Source organism: Diprion similis, chromosome 12 (genome assembly GCF_021155765.1).
Source record: "Diprion similis isolate iyDipSimi1 chromosome 12, iyDipSimi1.1, whole genome shotgun sequence".
NCBI classification, from domain to species: domain Eukaryota; kingdom Metazoa; phylum Arthropoda; class Insecta; order Hymenoptera; family Diprionidae; genus Diprion; species Diprion similis.
The window spans coordinates 6291367-6310176 of NC_060116.1; the positions used below are offsets into that span (position 1 = coordinate 6291367).

Consider the following 18810-nt stretch of genomic DNA (forward strand, 5'->3'; position numbering starts at 1 on the left):
AATTTGTCTTTCTAACTGCAGTAACCCGACCCGTTATGACTATTACCGTAATACTCGTATTCTGGAATGAGTGAAAGAGAAAAACGAGAATCGTGAAAAATTTATGTGTATCACGGAGTCAACTCGTTCTGAGTAGGCCGAGTGAAATTGAGTCACGTATGACTGCAGATAAGTTCCCCTTGCAACTACTTTTTTCTTCATTCTTTCTACTTGTGTTTTTTTTTTATCTTGACTTCACTCGTTTTGTAATTAAATTATTAAGCAATTGGATTGTACAGCCGGCAGGAAGGAGATTAAACTCGATAGTACAAATTATTCGCGTAGGTATTCGTGTTTTCTTTTTTCCTCTCTAACGGAATGACGCAGAGGATACTCGTCGGGTTCGATGGACGGCTGAAAAACTCGGCTGTTGTAAGTTTTTCTTTATTTTTGTGTAACTTCAGCTGGCTGCGCACACCGGTGTTAATGTAGAATTATCGCGCTGGAGATTTCAACGCTGTACGTTCAAGTACAACGAATGTTATATGCTCGAACGATCATCCGATGAGTCCAAAAAGAGTAGATACACGTGTAAAATAGTGCGAGAAACCCGACACAACTCGACACGATGACGACTACAATGTAGGCACATTATACGCAAGTCACAAGTGGTAAAAAGTTTGACACGAATTTATCCGTTACCGAGCTATACAGGCTCCTGGACCGTTAAGTTTCTAGCGGAGTCATCATCGCGATTCTCGAATTTCAAGTACGTGTGGATACTTCCGTCAACTATGACCGCCGTCTGCATGCACGTAGTACCAGCAGTCACGTGGTGCCGTATGTGCCGACGAGTTTAAGCTTCTAGAGCCTTGAACACGGGGAATGTGCTCGACGTGAGAGGCTCGATTTTTTCTCTGCACTCTCATTCATTACAGCTGCAGTCCATAACCTACCTTTCATCGAGAGTCCGATCTCGCTTATACTGGCTGAAGTCTTAAGATTTCTCAGTAGAGGGGAAATCGGTATTGAAATATTCTTGCCATAATCTTGTCGGGTGTGAAACGGTTTTCAGCAATTGTTGAATGCTGGAGATCATCCTAGAGCCGAAATCAAATCGCAAGTGACGGTTTCAGATGCAGCCATCTTGGATTTTTCTTATCGACTGTTTTGCTACACGTATTATGATTATTTCTTTCTTCTCTCAGCCGTGATCGTGGCTTCGCGTAGTAATTCTGATTTTATAAGTCTTACGTACGTACCTACAACCGCGATCGATTCCGAGAAACGGAAAAGGTTGCCGAGCAACTTTACATACACCGAAGAGGAAAGTTGATCGAAGCTGGCGCCGGTGACTTCATTCGTGCAACTTCGATGAGTCGAGTAGTATTTTAGTATAAAAATTTCGGTTACGAGATCATCTGCAGGATCGGTGCTGCAAATATCGTTCAACTCTGAAATCACACGTGATCTTTGCACGTAATTGCATGCTGCAGGATCGAGTCACGTATAATTTCGGGATTGAAACGCGGTGGCGACCTTGCAGTGATTCGCAAAATTGATTTCCAAACAGTCGGTATGCAAATGACCACCGTTGTGTACGTATAACCTGCACCGGTCTCGTAAATTATGGACCTACTGAAACAATTTCGTCAAAAATTTTAGAAAGTTTGCCCGCGGCCCACCGATCCACTCGATCAGCTGTGTCGACTGCGATCGCACAGGTACACACAAATACCTATATATCCATGCTCGACTACGCTGCACCTTATCTGGAGTCGATTGATCGGTAATCTCCTTGCATTCTGACGATTCGATGGTATCGATTACGTAACCAGCTGCAGTATAGTATGTACATTAAAGTTGTGTAAAGAAGAGTTTAAGTATATGGAACGAGGGTTTGAGGCTCGCATATCAAAGGACGAGAAATGCACAGTTTTTAAATGTGTATATATATGTATATATATTTATTATGTGTGTGTATAATGTCTTCAAATATAATATATATGTGTATATTTGTTTATACACGATATTGTATATACATATAATATATAGATATATACTTTGATGAGAATATCGCCCCGTTATGCATTATACATCACTCGTCAAAAGTTCCAAGTCATCCTTGAACGTTAATACAGTTTAATCTGAAAACTATATCGTATAAGTGGATTATAATACTGCATATTATACGCACCCTCGAATGATATGCAAAATTAAATAACTTTAAGTAAGTACTGGGATGGACGTTTTACATTCTATTTTTGGTTTCATTGACATTTCGTTGTAGATTCTTCATATTATATCGATTGATATACATCGTAGTACTCGGCAATTGACAAATTCGATAATCAGGAATAAAATTATACTGTCGCAGGTGATATCCGTAGTCTTTTCTACGGTAATAGTGATTTTTTTTTGTTTGAGTCTCAGACTTGTGAGGACAATAGATACAAAATCGATTATTTGAATATTGCGCATTAAAAATTTCTAACGACGCATTTAAATAAATTTACATCATTTGTCGTGATATGATAATGATCTTGTAACTCATTGTCACCAACAGAGGTTGAAAATTTTTTTCTTATAATAAAATTTTCACGTCACGTATACATACTTTATCTCTGTGCTATAAATTCTGATTACAATGTTAAAAATGTTTGTTGTAAATTTACTGTAATTGTAATAGAAACTTTATCCTTTTGCCGAAGAGTAAATTTACTTTACTTGTTTCAAGCATTCTTAAAAAAATAATCTTTTGAATTTACTGTAACATTATCGTAAATTTACTCCGTATTAGTGTCGTAATTTTAATAAATCTTGGTATTATTTTTACAATTATGGGTTGGAAATTTAACGGATGATGAAAAAAATAGATCTATAACGGGTGTATGATTAATGTTAATCATTTATTGCTAAAATCGACGAAGACGAATTTTAGATCCATTAAAAAACCCACATTATTATTTTTTCTTAACCAACACCGTAACTACGTTTAGTAAATTTCAAATATCGTGCAGCAAATGTATAGTAAATTTACAAATATAATACTTTTACTAGATAATTAAATAAATTCAAAATACGCTTTTGCGTTTCTCCGACCAAGTTAAGCAAAAATGACAAAATTTTATTGCAAATTGAGAATTCTTAGCAATTCACTTTTTCACTTTAAACACGAATTTTTTTATTCAGCTAGACTTTTGTGTAGTAAATTTACCAACATTTTTAACAGTGTACACTATTATAGATAACTAATTGACAGTACAATCGCAGCGAAGAATAACTTTGTCAGGATAAGTCTTTGACGAAACGACTATAACATTGAAAGCACAATAATCCAGCAATAACTTATCGTCGGAACGATTAATTGTTAAATAATAAACTGGCTTTTCCACGTGTACATACAATGATTATAAGAATAAGCGTAAGTAGCCAATTTCAAGGTTCACTGCAGTAATTTAAACGCTCTGTTTTACCACTCGTCAAATCTACATACATTAGTACATATTGAATAATACATTATGCATGTGAAAACCACAGAGCAAAAACAATATTCCAACAATTACCACGCATAGCGATCATCACCGTCAATTTTTCCAATGCACTTTGCCACCTCACGTTGTAGGTATTGTGTTTATTCAATTTTCAGCAGATAAGAATCTCAATTAATCACCGTCGCGTTTGGTCAGCGCCAGAAGGCTTTACAATTGCTGCATGAGGACAAGATAGTTGCAGAACTAATAGTTGTTTCTTAAAAATAGACCCATTGTGCACATAATCTGTCTTTCGAAAACACATTGGTATAATGTATTATTATTATCGAAGACAATAGCATAATGGCATTGCACAGAATAATCGTTTTATAATATATATATATATACGTATATATATATGTGTGTGTATATGTATATTATACGACGAAGTTGATTGAACAATTTAACGAGGCACGCGAAGGCCAGTCGATTCTCCAGGTGTCGATATTTATTTATCGACGAAGCCAAAAACGGACGATTTGATTAATATATGCGGTCGCAGTAAATGTTAAAATATACTTATACACACGTTATGTATATATGTACATACGTATATTATATCGACGCTTAGCATTATCACAATAATTATATGATTATACTCGTCGCTTATTATATAGTCGCTTAATTGCAAATATATAATGTTATTGCGACAATTTACAATTGCAGTAAGTTATACCCTAATTTTCACCGATACTCATTCACCTCACGTCACACGCAACACCTTGCAATGCCGGATAAGTTTTAAACGCTATATATCTACTATCTGTATTCCGAAAGTGAAACTGCTGCTCGATACACGGTTAGGAAAAATATTATACGCGGATTAATTGTTGTTAGCCAAAGTGAGTTGTATTCGGCGAAGAAAATGAGAATAAGTGAAATTTATAGTAAATGGATTATTAATTCATTAGTTAATATTTTTATTATCTGCCGTCCAGCTGATTATACACTATAAACGTTATTCATCCTGTAGGAATGATAACCTTCATGCAAATCTTTCCTTCTTCTTCAGTTGTTTATCGAACTGGCAAACAAAAAAAAGATTTATCGAAATTTTTTTTAACAAGTTTTAACTGTAAATATTGATATAGGCTCTGTAAGGGATAATAAATACACTATCGAATTACATTTAAAAAAAAATTCTTTATTTGAATCACTTCATACACACGAAAATCGTAGTTGAAAATCAGTCTGAAAACGGATTTTCGATGATTTCTCGGAGATTGTTAATTTGAAACCAAAAAATAGAACGGTTTTAGATTCAGCATGTCAATGGCCTTGGAATGAATCATACGATTTTTGATATTTGCAAAATTAACAAAATTGCACCCATTTTTTGAAAAAGTTGAAAAAATATAGTCAACTCAAAATTTCAAAAAACGTATGATTCAATCCAAGTCCATTAACAATCTGAAGCTAAAACGGTTCGATTTATTGGTCTCAGGTCAACCATCTCCGAGAAATCATCCTCCCTTTTTTCAACTACGATTTTCGTGTATAAAAAGCGATTATTTTGTAAGCATAACAAAGCCTATATCAATATTTAGAGTTAAAACTTGTTAAAAACATTTTTGGAAATACCCTTTTTTTTTTTTTTGCTCGTCAGTTGGGTAGAACCCTTAACCCTGTGTATAGTCGATGACCGCCACGCTTTTCGTTCAACGAACGCATCTGGCGCTTCTAGTTTTTGCGTTCCTCGTCGAAGAGAGACCTTTTCGTCGTATCGAAAGAAGCAAGAAAATAAAAAGAGAGAAACCTGACGGACATTATTCCTTCTCAATTTGTATCGGATTAACGCCCGCTCGGTTGCTGGCGCTTACTCCCGTGTGTTGACTAATCGTTGCTGGTCTTGTAGATTCTGACAATCCTAAGAACTGTTTCATCACAGTACGGAATTGGCTGTTCATCCCGACGTATATCAGCGGGTTATAGCAGATCGATGACTTCGCCAACAGCGCTGGAACTATCGCGACTGTTGGGCTTGACGTAACCTGAAACTCGTTAAATCGAGATAAGTATATCACTGTTGAGTGAATTGAATTAGAAAAAATAAACGTGCTAAGGAAATTAAATACAGTGTTTGAAAAAAAATTTTTGAAAAAAATCAATATTTTTGTCACGTACCGCAGAACTCGAAATCAGCAATATTGTTAAGAATCTTAGAAATTCGGAAGGTGGTATCGATGAAATACATTGAAACGTTATAAAAACCTTAGATTATTTCGTGACTAAAACCTTAACGCGTGTTATTAATTTATGTTTGGAATAATCTGATTTCCATGTTCATTTTAAACCTGTAAATATTATCCCGCTTTAGAAATCAGCCGATGGAACTAAATTAACTAATTATCGTCTAATCGCGTTTGTATCGAACTTGGCAAAAGTTTTCGAAAGTTTAGTACACGACGGGTTAACTGATTTTTTTAAATAAAAATAAGGTCGAATTCAGCAAGCAATTTTTTAATTTAAGAAAGTCGTAGGCACAAATGAAGCCATAGCTACTTTAACAGATTTTATCTATGATCACCTAGACGAAAGTGAAGCAGTTTTTTTTTAGATCTAGCAAACGCTTTTTATACCGTAAACCATTCTATGAATTAGAGGTATAGCTTTAGAAATTTTTTTTACTCCGCCATTAGAATAATACGAAAATTGAAAAAATTTCTTATTCTTTCTTACACTGGAATAGCAGTGAATTTCTGAAACTCATACTTATAACTGAAAACAGACTTAAAATCTGTTGAAATAAAATAGTGCGGAAATGTTTTATGTTCAAAAGAGTTTATCGGCGATATTTTGGTGATACCAGAGTGGATTTTCCGATTGTAATTTCGGTAAAACCACCAAAACCTTGGTGGAAAAACTTCACAACTACACGAAGAAGAATTGAGTGGAATTTGAGCGATTACCTGGAATATCATTGTATTATCACTGTTTTCAGGATCCACTGAAAAAACACTCTAATAACACAGTGGGACCGATTCATCATCGGAGAGGGATTCGAAAATAAAAATAAAGAACTTACACATAATGCAGGTGGAAATATATATATATATATATATATATAAATATAAACCACCTTCTGAAATGATCGAGCAAGAAAACTTGGGGAATTTATGAGGTCGAATTAATTTTAAAGACTTGAAAGAATTTCGAATCAACAACCAACTCGGAACTCGGTAACTAGCTGCGTTATAACGTAGGTAGGTATACCGAAGAACTTTTCGTGCGCAAGATTGGAAAACTCGTTTGCAACTAGGCGCAATGTCCGTAATAAAAATGCGCGCCGTCCTTATAGAAGTTGTAATTTTTATTCCACGTGTCACCCTGAGACTCCTTTAAAAGTCCTCCGATCCTCGTCACCTGTAGCGTCTAGAATGAAACTAGCCGTAGATAGATATTCGCGATGCACGAGACTGTTTAACGATATATCAGCCGCAGCGTTGATTCTTGCTCGACCTTACAATTAGTGATTAGAGCCGATTTGGGTCGAACTGATTTTTTTTTACAGCCCGTAAAACTGCGACGTGTCATGACCGTTCATTTCTGTATTATGATGAACATTCATCAAAACTTTGTGCAGGCATTTTTTTCGAAGGCTAATAAATAACGAACCTGCAGTCATTACATTAAATATGCGCCGAAATACCCTAGATCGGTGGTGATTAATTTTTGTGACGTTGAATCTGCGTGGGGAAAAAATGAGCGGGACTTTAAATAACTCACGCTATCGACTATACGTGATGGCGTTACCGAGCAGGGTAGCGTTCGCCAGAAAAATAATTCCCTAGAAATATAGGGATTTCTTTGGACTGTTGGTACGCATCTTACTTCAAGGCTTTAACCTCGAAAAAAGGGGCGTGTCGTAGGAGAAATTTTGATATTAACTCCAAACAACGGCGGACAATTACACGGAAAAAACTTAGGGTGACATTAACCCAATTCCAGAGTTCAAAAACGACGATTTAATTTTAGTTTGTGCTTTTTGGACTACCTGCAGATACTGCGCAGATAGAGCCGAGATCGAGTAAGGTGTCCAGGCTATCAGGAACGCCATGATCATGAGAGCCACCATTTTGGTAACTTTCGCCTCGTACTTGCCTCTGGAACCTGAAAATAAAAGTTTGAGCAAAATTGTTAGAACCTCAAATTTGAAATTTTTCTTGCTTCTCTTTCATTTCTCAAGTACGACTATGATTTTGATTATTATTATCGCTTCAACCGAACGCCGAGTAATCGTTTAACGAAGTTGATGATGTGGTTGCTTAAAACTTTAATCATACTTGCCGATAATCTATCACGCAATGAATTTTTCGAAAGACATTGACCAACCGACAATTGACTTAACGATTATGTATGCCTTGAGGTCGCACGGAAGACCCTTGAATTATAATCGGTGTAATTATTCAATCTAATTATTCACGTGCGATAAATCCACCTCGTAAGTTACGAAAGAGGCGGATTTTTAAGTCGGAGTAAATCAATCGACGTACCGGCTCTCTTCCTGACCTTCCTCAGCGTTCGTATTATCTCGAAGTAACTCCAGCATATCAGAATCACCGGAACGACCAGGCCGAAGAAGAAGAGGAACGCGATGTAGGTGTCGCTACCGATCGCGGGATCGTGGACTTCCCAGGAAACGCTGCAAGACAGATTTCCGGCTTCTGGTCCGTAGCTTCCCCATCCGCAGAGGGGGGGGATCGTCAGTGACAGCGTGTAGATCCAAACCCCCGATACCAGGTACAAGGCTTGTCTGTACGAAAGTTAAAAAGGGTACAATTTAATTCTCGTAAAATCGATCGTCTTCCCTTGGAACAGCTTTGACAAGTCGCGGGGATGAAAATGCCCATGCGTTCGTGATTATTTGATGAAATGCTCGATTTTTTATTCCGATACAGGCTTTCTCCGACTCGACGAATCTTTCAAAGACGATACGGTTCCACACGCATAGACAAACGAATTGTGTTGAATTTTTTAGGAGATATGAAAATTGCAGGATCTTATCCGTCGACGATTTTTTTTCTAGGGAGATGTCGGAAGAAATGCTTTGAAAATAGAATGTCAATAAATTCAATTCATTAACGTTCTTCTGTAATTTCCACGCCGTTCTTAAGAATTTTTTTACCATCAGAGGAGGTTTTTAGGCGTTTACGGATTTCATTGAATCACAGGAAATCGTAACAAATCACTAAAAGTTAACAGAAATCCCTTGATAAACTTGGAATCATCGAAGCAATAAATTGTTGATATTTGGCCTTTGCCTCAAAACTTGAACAACGATTTCCAGGATTTCATCTGCAACGCTATCATGTGATTTCCAGTGAATCGCAATCACATCAAATGATTTGAGTCAGCTCAGGGTAATACTTCGAGTTCCATTGATTTACGATATTATTTCAAACCGTTAATTTATTACTGCGACTTTCTTGAGCGAATGCAGGCCTTTCGTAAATTTGTGAAGCAAAAATTTTCGTATCTAAGAATTCGTCGATAGTCTTACTCGGAGAATTTGACACCATTGTATCACACGCGGGGTCAAGATATAATCAGGAACGTTGTCGACGAAAATTTCCTTTCGTTAAAGAAAGAGCCTTCTCTTTTCCGGAGAGTTAGAAACCCTATAAATTTAAATCGTACCAATTATTTTATGCATTAACTTAAAACCTTACGACGACAGTGAATACAGTAATTTGTTCGTTTCGACATAACTGTCATAACAGCAAGTAGAAACGATCGATCGGTGAACTAAAGAATGAGTTTTTGCAATACACGAAGATGAAAAGACTCGAGGCACAAAATTGTTATGATTATAACGCGACGATGAGGTTATTCACTTCATCCGGAAGCGGATATATAATGCTTTCAATAAGATCATATCTCACCTATGCAATCTGTTTCGTGGGATGAAATTCTTAGGGTTCAGACTGTGACTGAATAGCGGAAAAACGCGTAGGTGCAAAAGGACGAAGCGAACATTCCTCGGAAATTCCATTTTTATTCTCATCGTCGTTTTATGTGAAATTGAACGACGAGTTTCTTACTCAACGCTACACTGACAGACGCACGCGTCAAAGCTGTTAAACTTCCGAGAAGAATTTTTCTTCTGATCATTTGAAACAGGAATCTAAGATCTCGAGTCAATGTTAACAAGAGACCTGCAGACTGTCGGTCCTGTAATCCGCAGGAAGCATCTTTAGAGGCGGATTGTGGCTGGTAATAAAAGACCTTTGGAAATATTACAGTAATCCTGCATTCCTCCTTGTGAATTCAAGTTTCAGGATCGCGCGATTCTTCCCCTCTTCGTATACTTGATACGCAATTACGGAGCACGTTTCTAAAGTTTCAACAGAATTTCGATTACAATACCGCCAAAAATAACCGGCACGTTGCTATCAGCCGATTTAATTTTCCCTGCAATTTCACGAACAACCTTCCAACCGTCCAACGCGAGCACATTCGTAATAATTATAACGAAGCTCGCGACCCCATTATCCGATAATTCCAGGGTAAGGTAAACCCCAAAAACGGGTTTCTGAACCCCGGTATCGAGTTTCTTTGGACTTCGGAGAATACGATTTATCAGGACTCGGTTAATCCCCGGAATACAAACTACTCGCACGTTCTTTGTTATTTTTAACTCTGCGGTACACAAAAACGGGCGAAAAATTCAACCGAAAAAAATACGACAAAGATCAACGGAGTCCATCAGGAATTTTCATGTAGATTATCCATGAAATTACATTGTAATATCGCTCCTGCAAAAATGGGAACAATTTTTCGTGAGGCTTGACTCGAGCTGTTTTTCCTTTACCTTCCAATATATTTTATGCGGTGAATTCAGTGGAATTTTTCCCAAATTACGTCTTGCTTTTTATTCTTGCACTTTATTTTACCGCCGGAATAACGCAATTGTTACAATATATATTCACCTACCTTATGGTGAAAGCTCTCATCGGTCGTGTCACAAGCAGCCATCTTTCTATCGCTAAAACCGTCAGATTTCCAATACTGGCCAGCCCCAAAGTCGACATGAACCAAGCGTACCTGAATCCAAATCAGAGGCAGAGAACGAAGGAAGTCAAACAAGGGAGATAAAGACTTTTATTCCTGCAATTTGTTCGTCTGGATCTATTATACTTTTGTGCATAGACCGAGAATCATGTGATAACTCTGTGTATATCACAGGCGTGCAAAAAATATGTTATTTGTTATTCACAAATATTATGTTTTTGAGTGTGCTTAATGAAAAAATTACTTTCATTTTCCTCAGTCGCGTAAAGTATTTTTGCAAAATACAAGGTGTTATGAAAGCAAGAAATCACAATTTTGCATAGGATTTTTAGAATCAAGAATAGGATACCAGACTCTGAGTTAAACGGGAGTTTCACTATAAATGAAATTACAAAAACGAGTTCAAGAAAAAACCTGACATGATAGAGTTTTTTTGAATATTTTATAAAAATAATATAAATGAAAATAAAAATCTATAAGAAACAGTGGAAAAAACCTTTGCAGTTTTTTGTTGCAGATCCGTGTAATTAAGTTTTTCAGCTTACACTGTTCGAAATTTAAAAATTGTTCGTAACTTCTAAAATGCTTTTCCAGCAGCTGACCAATTCCTATCGCAGGTATTATAAGTATACATATATACACATTTATTTATATATTGACGCATTGAGAATTATTTATTCATTCATTCGGCCACGCAGATGTTTTCAGGCGATCCCCATGTAAGACTTATCGAAGGAACGAAGAGCTCCATAAATTCGAATATATTTGCAAACTTTACGTGTTCCGCGAATCCAGTATTTATTCATACAACTTGAAGAGAAAAATGTGAAGAATATATACAGCGTATATACAATGGCAACGAGAAGATAAACATAAAACAAACAAATTCTGTTGATTTTGATCTTACCAAAACATCAATCGAAAATGTGTGCTAAATTAGGCGTAATATTGTTGCAGAATCAGTTCAGCGATGAAGTTCGCTAATTAACGGATCTTACAACCGTGGTTGATTCAGCAATTGGTAATCAACGATGAGGAACTGGAAGATAATTCGAAAATAAACGAATAGATAAACGAATAATAACAAAATTCCGCGGTTACTGAACTCTGAAAAGTATCTCTTTCATCGTGACTAATTTATGTGAACTGCGGTCAGCGGTTGTTATATGCGACGTATCTAACTTTCGGAAATTCGAATTAGAGGGATCTCAAGGGGTTCGTAGGATTCGTAGATATATACCATTAATAACGATAAACGAATCCCAAGAGTCAAAGGCGCTCTTTGTAGGCATGGAAAGTAGAACCGATTTTATCGCGCGTTTCAACCCCGGGCAAAGTTCAAATACACTTCATGTTGACACGTTATTATAAACAGATATTTTACCTACGAAGTCACTCGATTCTAATGAATTACGCCCCTGGTAATATGATGTTATACGTATGATATAATCTGTTACATCACCGAGGAGAAATGTTTCGCTGTAGACAGTTATCTCGGTGTCAATGGAATGTTTTGTTTTTATTTAGAAGGCTTGATAAATTAATACTTTGACCAAAGAAATTATTTGTTTAATTATACGTAGTATGAAGAAGCAAAGAATTTTTTTCAATTCAAAACAGTTTCATTCGATCTTATGCAATACTTCTGTACAATTTTCAATTTCTAAAGAAATGCATTTGTAGAGATGCCATTCAATATATTTAGAATAATATTTTATTTTACAAGTTACAAAATCGAAGGCAGGAATAATTCATTCAATTTAAATCGAGTCAGGCTGTTCCAATTCGAACAAACATCAATGGAGGTTAATTGGCCAAAATTCGATGCTTTTTATTAATTTCATTACCAGTTGGTCACACGTTGAGTAAAAGATCTCTTCAGATTTGGATAAATAAATAATTCCGGACTTATCAATAAAAGCTTAGGTATCGATGCTTTATTTCAAATCACATCTCAAGTTATTGAAAATCTGATAGATTACTTCGATTTCACCCTATAAGATTGATCATTTTATTCAAAATACTACTTTTCACAAAGTCTCTTGAAGCAGATTTCCGATTTCTTTTACAGTATAAGTCAATCAGCAAAAATTTGGTAAATACGAAACGAAGTATTCTCTTAAAATAAAATTAAGAAAAATTATCGTCATGGACCAACCAGCCTCCATAACTCATAGAAATTCAGTAAACAACATTTCACACCCAGTGTTAAATTGAAGGCACGATAAACGCAGCAGAGATACGTAAAACTGAATTTCTTAATAATCACACGTCCGATCAGATGCCGTAAATGGATTCAACTGTCAAAACCTTTTAATTAAATCGTTTAAAGTCACAGCTCGACCGAAGCGGATCAAGGTTGCAACTTCGCACCGATTGCGGAGGATCAGAATCCAGAATGAAGAAAGTCCTCAAGCACCGTAGAGGTACGATTGAATCTCATGAATTTTTCACGCAGTTATTCTCGCAAATTATCATTTTTAAACGAGTCGTCGGTTTCGTCAATGGGACAGACGTATTGCCGTATTATTAGATTAGAATACTCATAATACAGTAAAGTAAACTGATGATTACGGTATTATTAACGCGTTTTATTATTTTTTATTTATTTTTTTTTTTTTATTCGTTTCTTCTTACGTTTTACGGTCAAGATCTCGCCTAGTGATTAACGGCATGCCAATCTCGCCTGTAACTGCCATCTGCACGCACATTGCGCAATACCTGTACCATTTAGTTTCGTACAACTATGTCGTGCAGGTATATCTCGTTACAACCTTGACAGATATACGATCACTGTGTAATTTACAAGCTCTTCAAGCGAACTGAAGTTTAAGTTCACTTCGGTGTCAAGTAATTAGATCCTTCTCTCGAGAAATGCAGAACAGGAGTTTGGATGTCTCCGGTTTCTTATTATTCAAAATTTCAGAAGACTGTAGAAAGTGTGATATAATGCAAAGAGACTTTTGGAAAACACTATAATATATAATTATTTACTGGAGTTAAATTGCATGAAAAAAAAGGAAATTACAAAATCTCAACTTGACCAAGGATTGACTTTCTAATATGTGATTTATTTATTAAAAAATTGTATCATAAATATAATATTTAATTACCAAAGACAACCCGTGTAGCCCCAGTACCATCTTCCAAGGATTGCAGATACGGTTGGAAACGGAGTACCGATAATTGATACGCAGAAGTCGCCGATCTACAATGACAAATATTCAACTTGTACATACAGTGTAAGAGCTCACTTTACACCCCAGTGCTGCGAATTTATGGCCTCTTTTGGGACGATGCCACGTTTTTTTTTTTTCATATAAAGACGTAATTATTTCGAAGAATTCTTAGGCTGTGGTTCTCGTGCTTGCACATCTCGCGATTATAATATTATAATATTTCAATCGTGAAGTTGATTGATAAGTTTTAGACAATTTTTCTTATCCGTCTCAATCTTTTTTCAAAACAAATATCTCCACCGATACCACATACTTGTGTTTTTCTCGGATATTTCCATAGGAAGAGAGAGCCAAACTTGTTATTCAATAAATTTCTTCCCTCTCCAACCGCGTTATCATTATCGTATATCGGTTATCGAGCAACAGGTAGCACGTGTGCAACAGCCAGAGAAATCGATGAAGTCATCTGCAGCCTGCAAGCACAACGTAAAATGCCACGTGTATGCGGTCCCGGTTTGAATTTTTGGCAAAATTCCTGTCTAAAGAGGCTCCAGGTTCGCCAAAAGTCGACCCGTTTTATTAGTTTTATCACTAGATAGTCGTAGGTTATTAGTTGTGTTCATCAAATTCCTATATTCGTAATTATGGTCTATTTGATAATCGTTCTTATATTATCTACCAGTTTTGTCAAAAATCTTTTATCTCTCTTGCGCTGGCATGTTCGTGTGTAGCTCTGTCTCTCTCCTAGGGAGTCTTACCACTGTCAGCTAATTTTGGAACGCACCCTACATTATATGGGGCATTCCACGCCAATTTGACCTCGGTTGTAGCCTTGAGCTCTCAGATTTGGCCTGCAATGTTTTAGATGATTATTTGCACTTTGAAAGGTACTCTAGTTTTCTTTTTTTTTTTTTTTTTTTGTTTCGACTCAATTTGAATTTTCTACAATTTTTAGAAACGATTTTATTGACCTACCAAAATTTTTTTGAAAAATTCTAAAAAATCCTGTTTCGGATATCAAAATTTTCGAGATTGGATCTGGAGTGGGCTGATTTTCCCTTCTTACTGTTCTCAAACTTTCACGGAAAAAAACTTAAAAAAAATTAGAAACGAAAGTCATTTTACTATGGATAGTTGCTGAAACATTTTCATATTTTTCGGTACCATTTTAGGATTTTTTTTTTTCCTAAAAATCCAATGTCTGATGCAGGATTTTTCAGAACTTCGGTCAAATTTTTAATTTTGGTTGGTCGATGAGATCGTTTCTAAAAATCGTTAGATAATTCACATTGAGTCAAAAAAAAAAAAAAAAAGAAAAACCGTGTACATTTCAAAGTGAGATTAATCATATCAAAAAATCGCACGCCAAATCCGAAAGGTCACAGGTAAAATCCAGGTCAAATTGGCGTGGAATGCCCCATATACACTGGGTGTTTTCCGTGATGCGCCCCATAGGGACCCTTAATTGTAGGTAAATCGGGATACAAATGTATTCTGAGAAGGTCCGAGTTTCGGCGGGGCTGATTTGCCTATAATTAGGAGTCCATACGGGGCACATCACGCAAATAATCCAGTGTATCGATATTCGTTTCAAATAATTTCAAAATTGTTACAAATTGTGGTGATTTATTCGATTTTACTCTACAGTGGGTTACTTTATTCGAAAGACTATTTTCGACAAATTCCCTGAAACAGTTTATTTCCAAGACGTCAGCATCGTTAAATATCCAATTTTACCACCAATTGCGTGGATATCGATTATGATCGGCTAATAGCGAATTAAATTGACCACCGAAAGAAGAAAATGTATGTCAGTTACTGTGGAAAATTGTTTCCTAAATGAAATGTGTTATTCTAGAGTGGAATGAAAAAAATTGGTTAATAATAATTTCGACGTATCGATATCCAAGCTTTCCTCTATAATTATAGGATTTTATACTTTTGTATTTCTAAGGAGATCCCCATACCTCACGAATATAATATCTAATTTGACAAATACTCAACGCACGACTATCCCGTGGTAAAATCAACGAAAGTATAAATTTTCCCTCGGTATTGCGGCAACGTTTTTTCACCAAGGATAAGCGTATACCCATCCATAAACATTAATTACCGACGGTTTATTTTACGCACAGTGCTTAACATACAGTCAGAGGTAAAATTTCTGCAGACAGTAATTAGCACGACGCGTCATCGCTGGGTGTTTTTAAAATTTCACAAAAGTTTTATAGCCCTCGCAATACGCGGTAAATCAATTAACAGTGTGCATTTAATTGCGTAAAATTTGCCAAATTGCCTCGAGTACAGACTAACGATAACAATAAAAATAAAAGCAATAAAAACCACGTTTATTTTGCCACTCACCACCAAATTCAGCAATACCACATTGACCGGCGTTAACAAAGTTTGCCTATCTCGCAGCATGATGAATATCACAGTCATATTCAAAAGTGCACCGAGAACACCGATCGCTATTAAAACAGCTGCGGTACCCAGATACGCCGTTTTTCCCACATCTTCCACCTCCTGCTCCTCAATCCCGTTGCTCGCATTCAAAGCTTCGAGGGACATTCTTGGTTATTACACACAGGTTTATACGGCACTCGACGGAACAAGACGTCTCGAACTCTGGTTAACTTGGTACAAAATTTGCATTGTTCGCCATACAACAATTCCGACCAAGTTTTGAAGCCGTATCGTTATCATTTCGACTCGAATAATTTATCTTCCTTTTTCCGTTTCAAATGTTTATATATGTGCTATTGCAATTTCATTGAGGGGGAGAAAATGTCCAGAGTCGAAAGTATTCGGCTATATTGAATTACAATGTTACTTGTAAAACTTCCCGCCGACTTTCAGACCGACGCTTCTGCATCAATCTCGTAATCGAACGGATCGAAATTAATTAGGCGTTCCAATTCAATTCTGCGCTCTTCATTTTCTTTCATGAAACACACCTTTTCATTTCGTTGATTGAATAATCACCGTCAGTCCTTGCGCGATCGAATCGAATTTTTAAGCAATTATTTTCCGACAATAGTGAATCCATTCTTCCCTTTTTTGTATCAGTCTGGTTAGCGATCTTTTTAAAGACCTCTAGAATTTTTTAACAAATTATTATATTCACACGAGGGTTGCATGTTTCTTGATTTTTTAAAAAAAGACAAAGTTCATCAAACTAATGACCGAATTAATTTGTTGAGAGTTTATACCTGAGGTAAGAAAGTCCTTATTGGCCAACACGCGCTGATACTCAACACGTGATAAAATTCAAATTATCCTTATATATCACCTCCAGCGCGCACAAATTTCCAATCGTTGTTCTCTAATGAAGTTCGTTTCCCACGAACACGTATAAAGACGTGTGAACAATGCATTAAATACATTGCAATTGCCAAGGTTGGATATTAAGTATTTGTCTTACGGTTAGTCGAATAGTTGTCAGTTATTGTGTAGGCAGACAAAAAATGTTCGGCTTCTAATTATACTTTCAGAACGTAAACAGGTAATATACTTATAATAAGGTCCGTAAACTAGTTACATGTGTTCTTAAGCTTCGTTGGTAGGAATTTGAAAACAACGTTTGTTATTCTCAAATTTACGTAGATAATAGTGAACGATAAAATTGTCTGTATATTTATTCATAATTTTTCCATCGCGGTTATTTATTCGTGATTCGAAACATTATTTTTCCCTTAACTCATCGGACGCTTGCATATAATTTTTCACCGCAAATTATTATCGCAAATCACGCCTGAGCACGTGCGTTCGAACGGCACGTGCGGGTCTCAAAAAGGAGACAAACTGGCAGCACGCTTAGAATTACATCCCTTATATATCGAGATTTCGCCCGCGTCCAACCCTCCGCGCTATCCGCAACCCCCGTTTGAAAGATCCATCTGCGCAAAGTCTGCAGCCTGACTGGCACGCGCCGCCCGCGTCTCTCCGATATTACGTTTTAAAACTCGCGATATTCTAACAATAAGTCCTGTACAGCATGGGTAAATCGTTGGCGGTGAGTATTACGTCGGTCAAAAATCACCCCTCAAACGACGGCTTAGAGCCAAGGACCGACCGTAATTAGTGCAATTATTAACGACGTTGCATACGTCTTTGACAATGTATAGTCGAGAGTTTTATGAAGCAGTAAATATTTGACAAAGTTTAATAATACAAGGGGCGATGCTTGTACTTAAAACCTGCTTCTTCATTGCCGCGGCTTATTAAACGTGGGATATTAATTTTGTGGTACTTATCTCACGGAGAAGATAACAGTCATAGAAGAAGAAGAATAAGAAGAAGAAGATGAAAAACCACGTTATTAACTCTTTGAATAGTGTTACACGCGTATATAGCTCTTCATACATTTCAAAAAGCAGTAAATTTTTTTTGCAGAGATCAACGTGGCATTACGGACATCTATAATCACAGAGTTGTAAAATTAAAAGCAAAAGCAGGTGCAAAAATTTTGCAGTGGGATTGCTTTGTTCCTATATTTGTTCATATATGTATGATCCTTGTCTAAACATTCGTGGAGTAAATCTTCTGCCCGGAAAATACGCGCGCTTCACCGCCATACGCAACTGTTACATAACAATTCGCATTCCATCGCGTACGTAATGAGATAAACATTTAGAAACCTGAAAGTCCGGTAAGCGGTCCATGGAAAGAAAGGGAGAGAGTTGATTTGAGCCGCGTAGCGTCCACACTGTATACACTGTGATGTCTTTCTGTTCCGGTAAAAGTGAAATCTCCTGATGCCGTTTTGCTTTTTCCTGCCACCGTTGCGTCTTTATAATATATAATCTCTGTAATATATTGGAACAGTATGCGTATAGTCAGTAACTCGTATCAAGTTCTCGCCTTTTTTCACGTATAAACAACAGCATCAATGCTGATTCGCCTGTGGTTAGGCAGCTTACGTTACTTCACGATTTTTTAACTTTAGTACTCGACGTCGAGAGTAACACTGGTTGCTTGTGCACAGGCGGATTTATTTTTTGACTCATGTCGACTTTTCATTCTTGATCAAAAAACCTGGTGTGCAACATTTTTTCTTTGATATTTCCTGATTCGATTGTTATAGAAAGTAATTCTCGTTCTCATTA

The 18810-nt window shown here is 36.6% G+C and overlaps 1 protein-coding gene across 1 annotated transcript; it reads right to left on the minus strand.

The window, feature by feature from the left end:
- Nucleotides 1-5268: 5268 nt before the first annotated feature.
- LOC124412949 (melanopsin-like) lies at nt 5269-16413 on the minus strand. The gene is made up of 6 exons (XM_046893187.1): nt 16067-16413; nt 13637-13731; nt 10446-10556; nt 8006-8265; nt 7507-7622; nt 5269-5503 (listed from the first exon to the last, which is right to left on the minus strand). The coding sequence occupies exons 1-6, from the start codon at nt 16271-16273 to the stop codon at nt 5279-5281; spliced, it is 1014 nt and encodes a 337-aa protein (XP_046749143.1). The 5' UTR covers nt 16274-16413; the 3' UTR covers nt 5269-5278.
- Nucleotides 16414-18810: the final 2397 nt, after the last annotated feature.

Excerpts from the sequence above, each read along its gene's own strand:
- LOC124412949 (XM_046893187.1), bottom strand. The coding sequence starts at position 16,273 with ATGTCCCTCGAAGCTTTGAATGCGAGCAACGGGATTGAGGAGCAGGAG. Across the intron at positions 10,557-13,636 it reads GGCTACACGGGTTGTCTTTG|GTACGCTTGGTTCATGTCGA; the intron begins GTAATTAAATAT and ends ATTTGGATTCAG. Across the intron at positions 8,266-10,445 it reads ATGAGAGCTTTCACCATAAG|ACAAGCCTTGTACCTGGTAT; the intron begins GTAGGTGAATAT and ends ACTTTCGTACAG.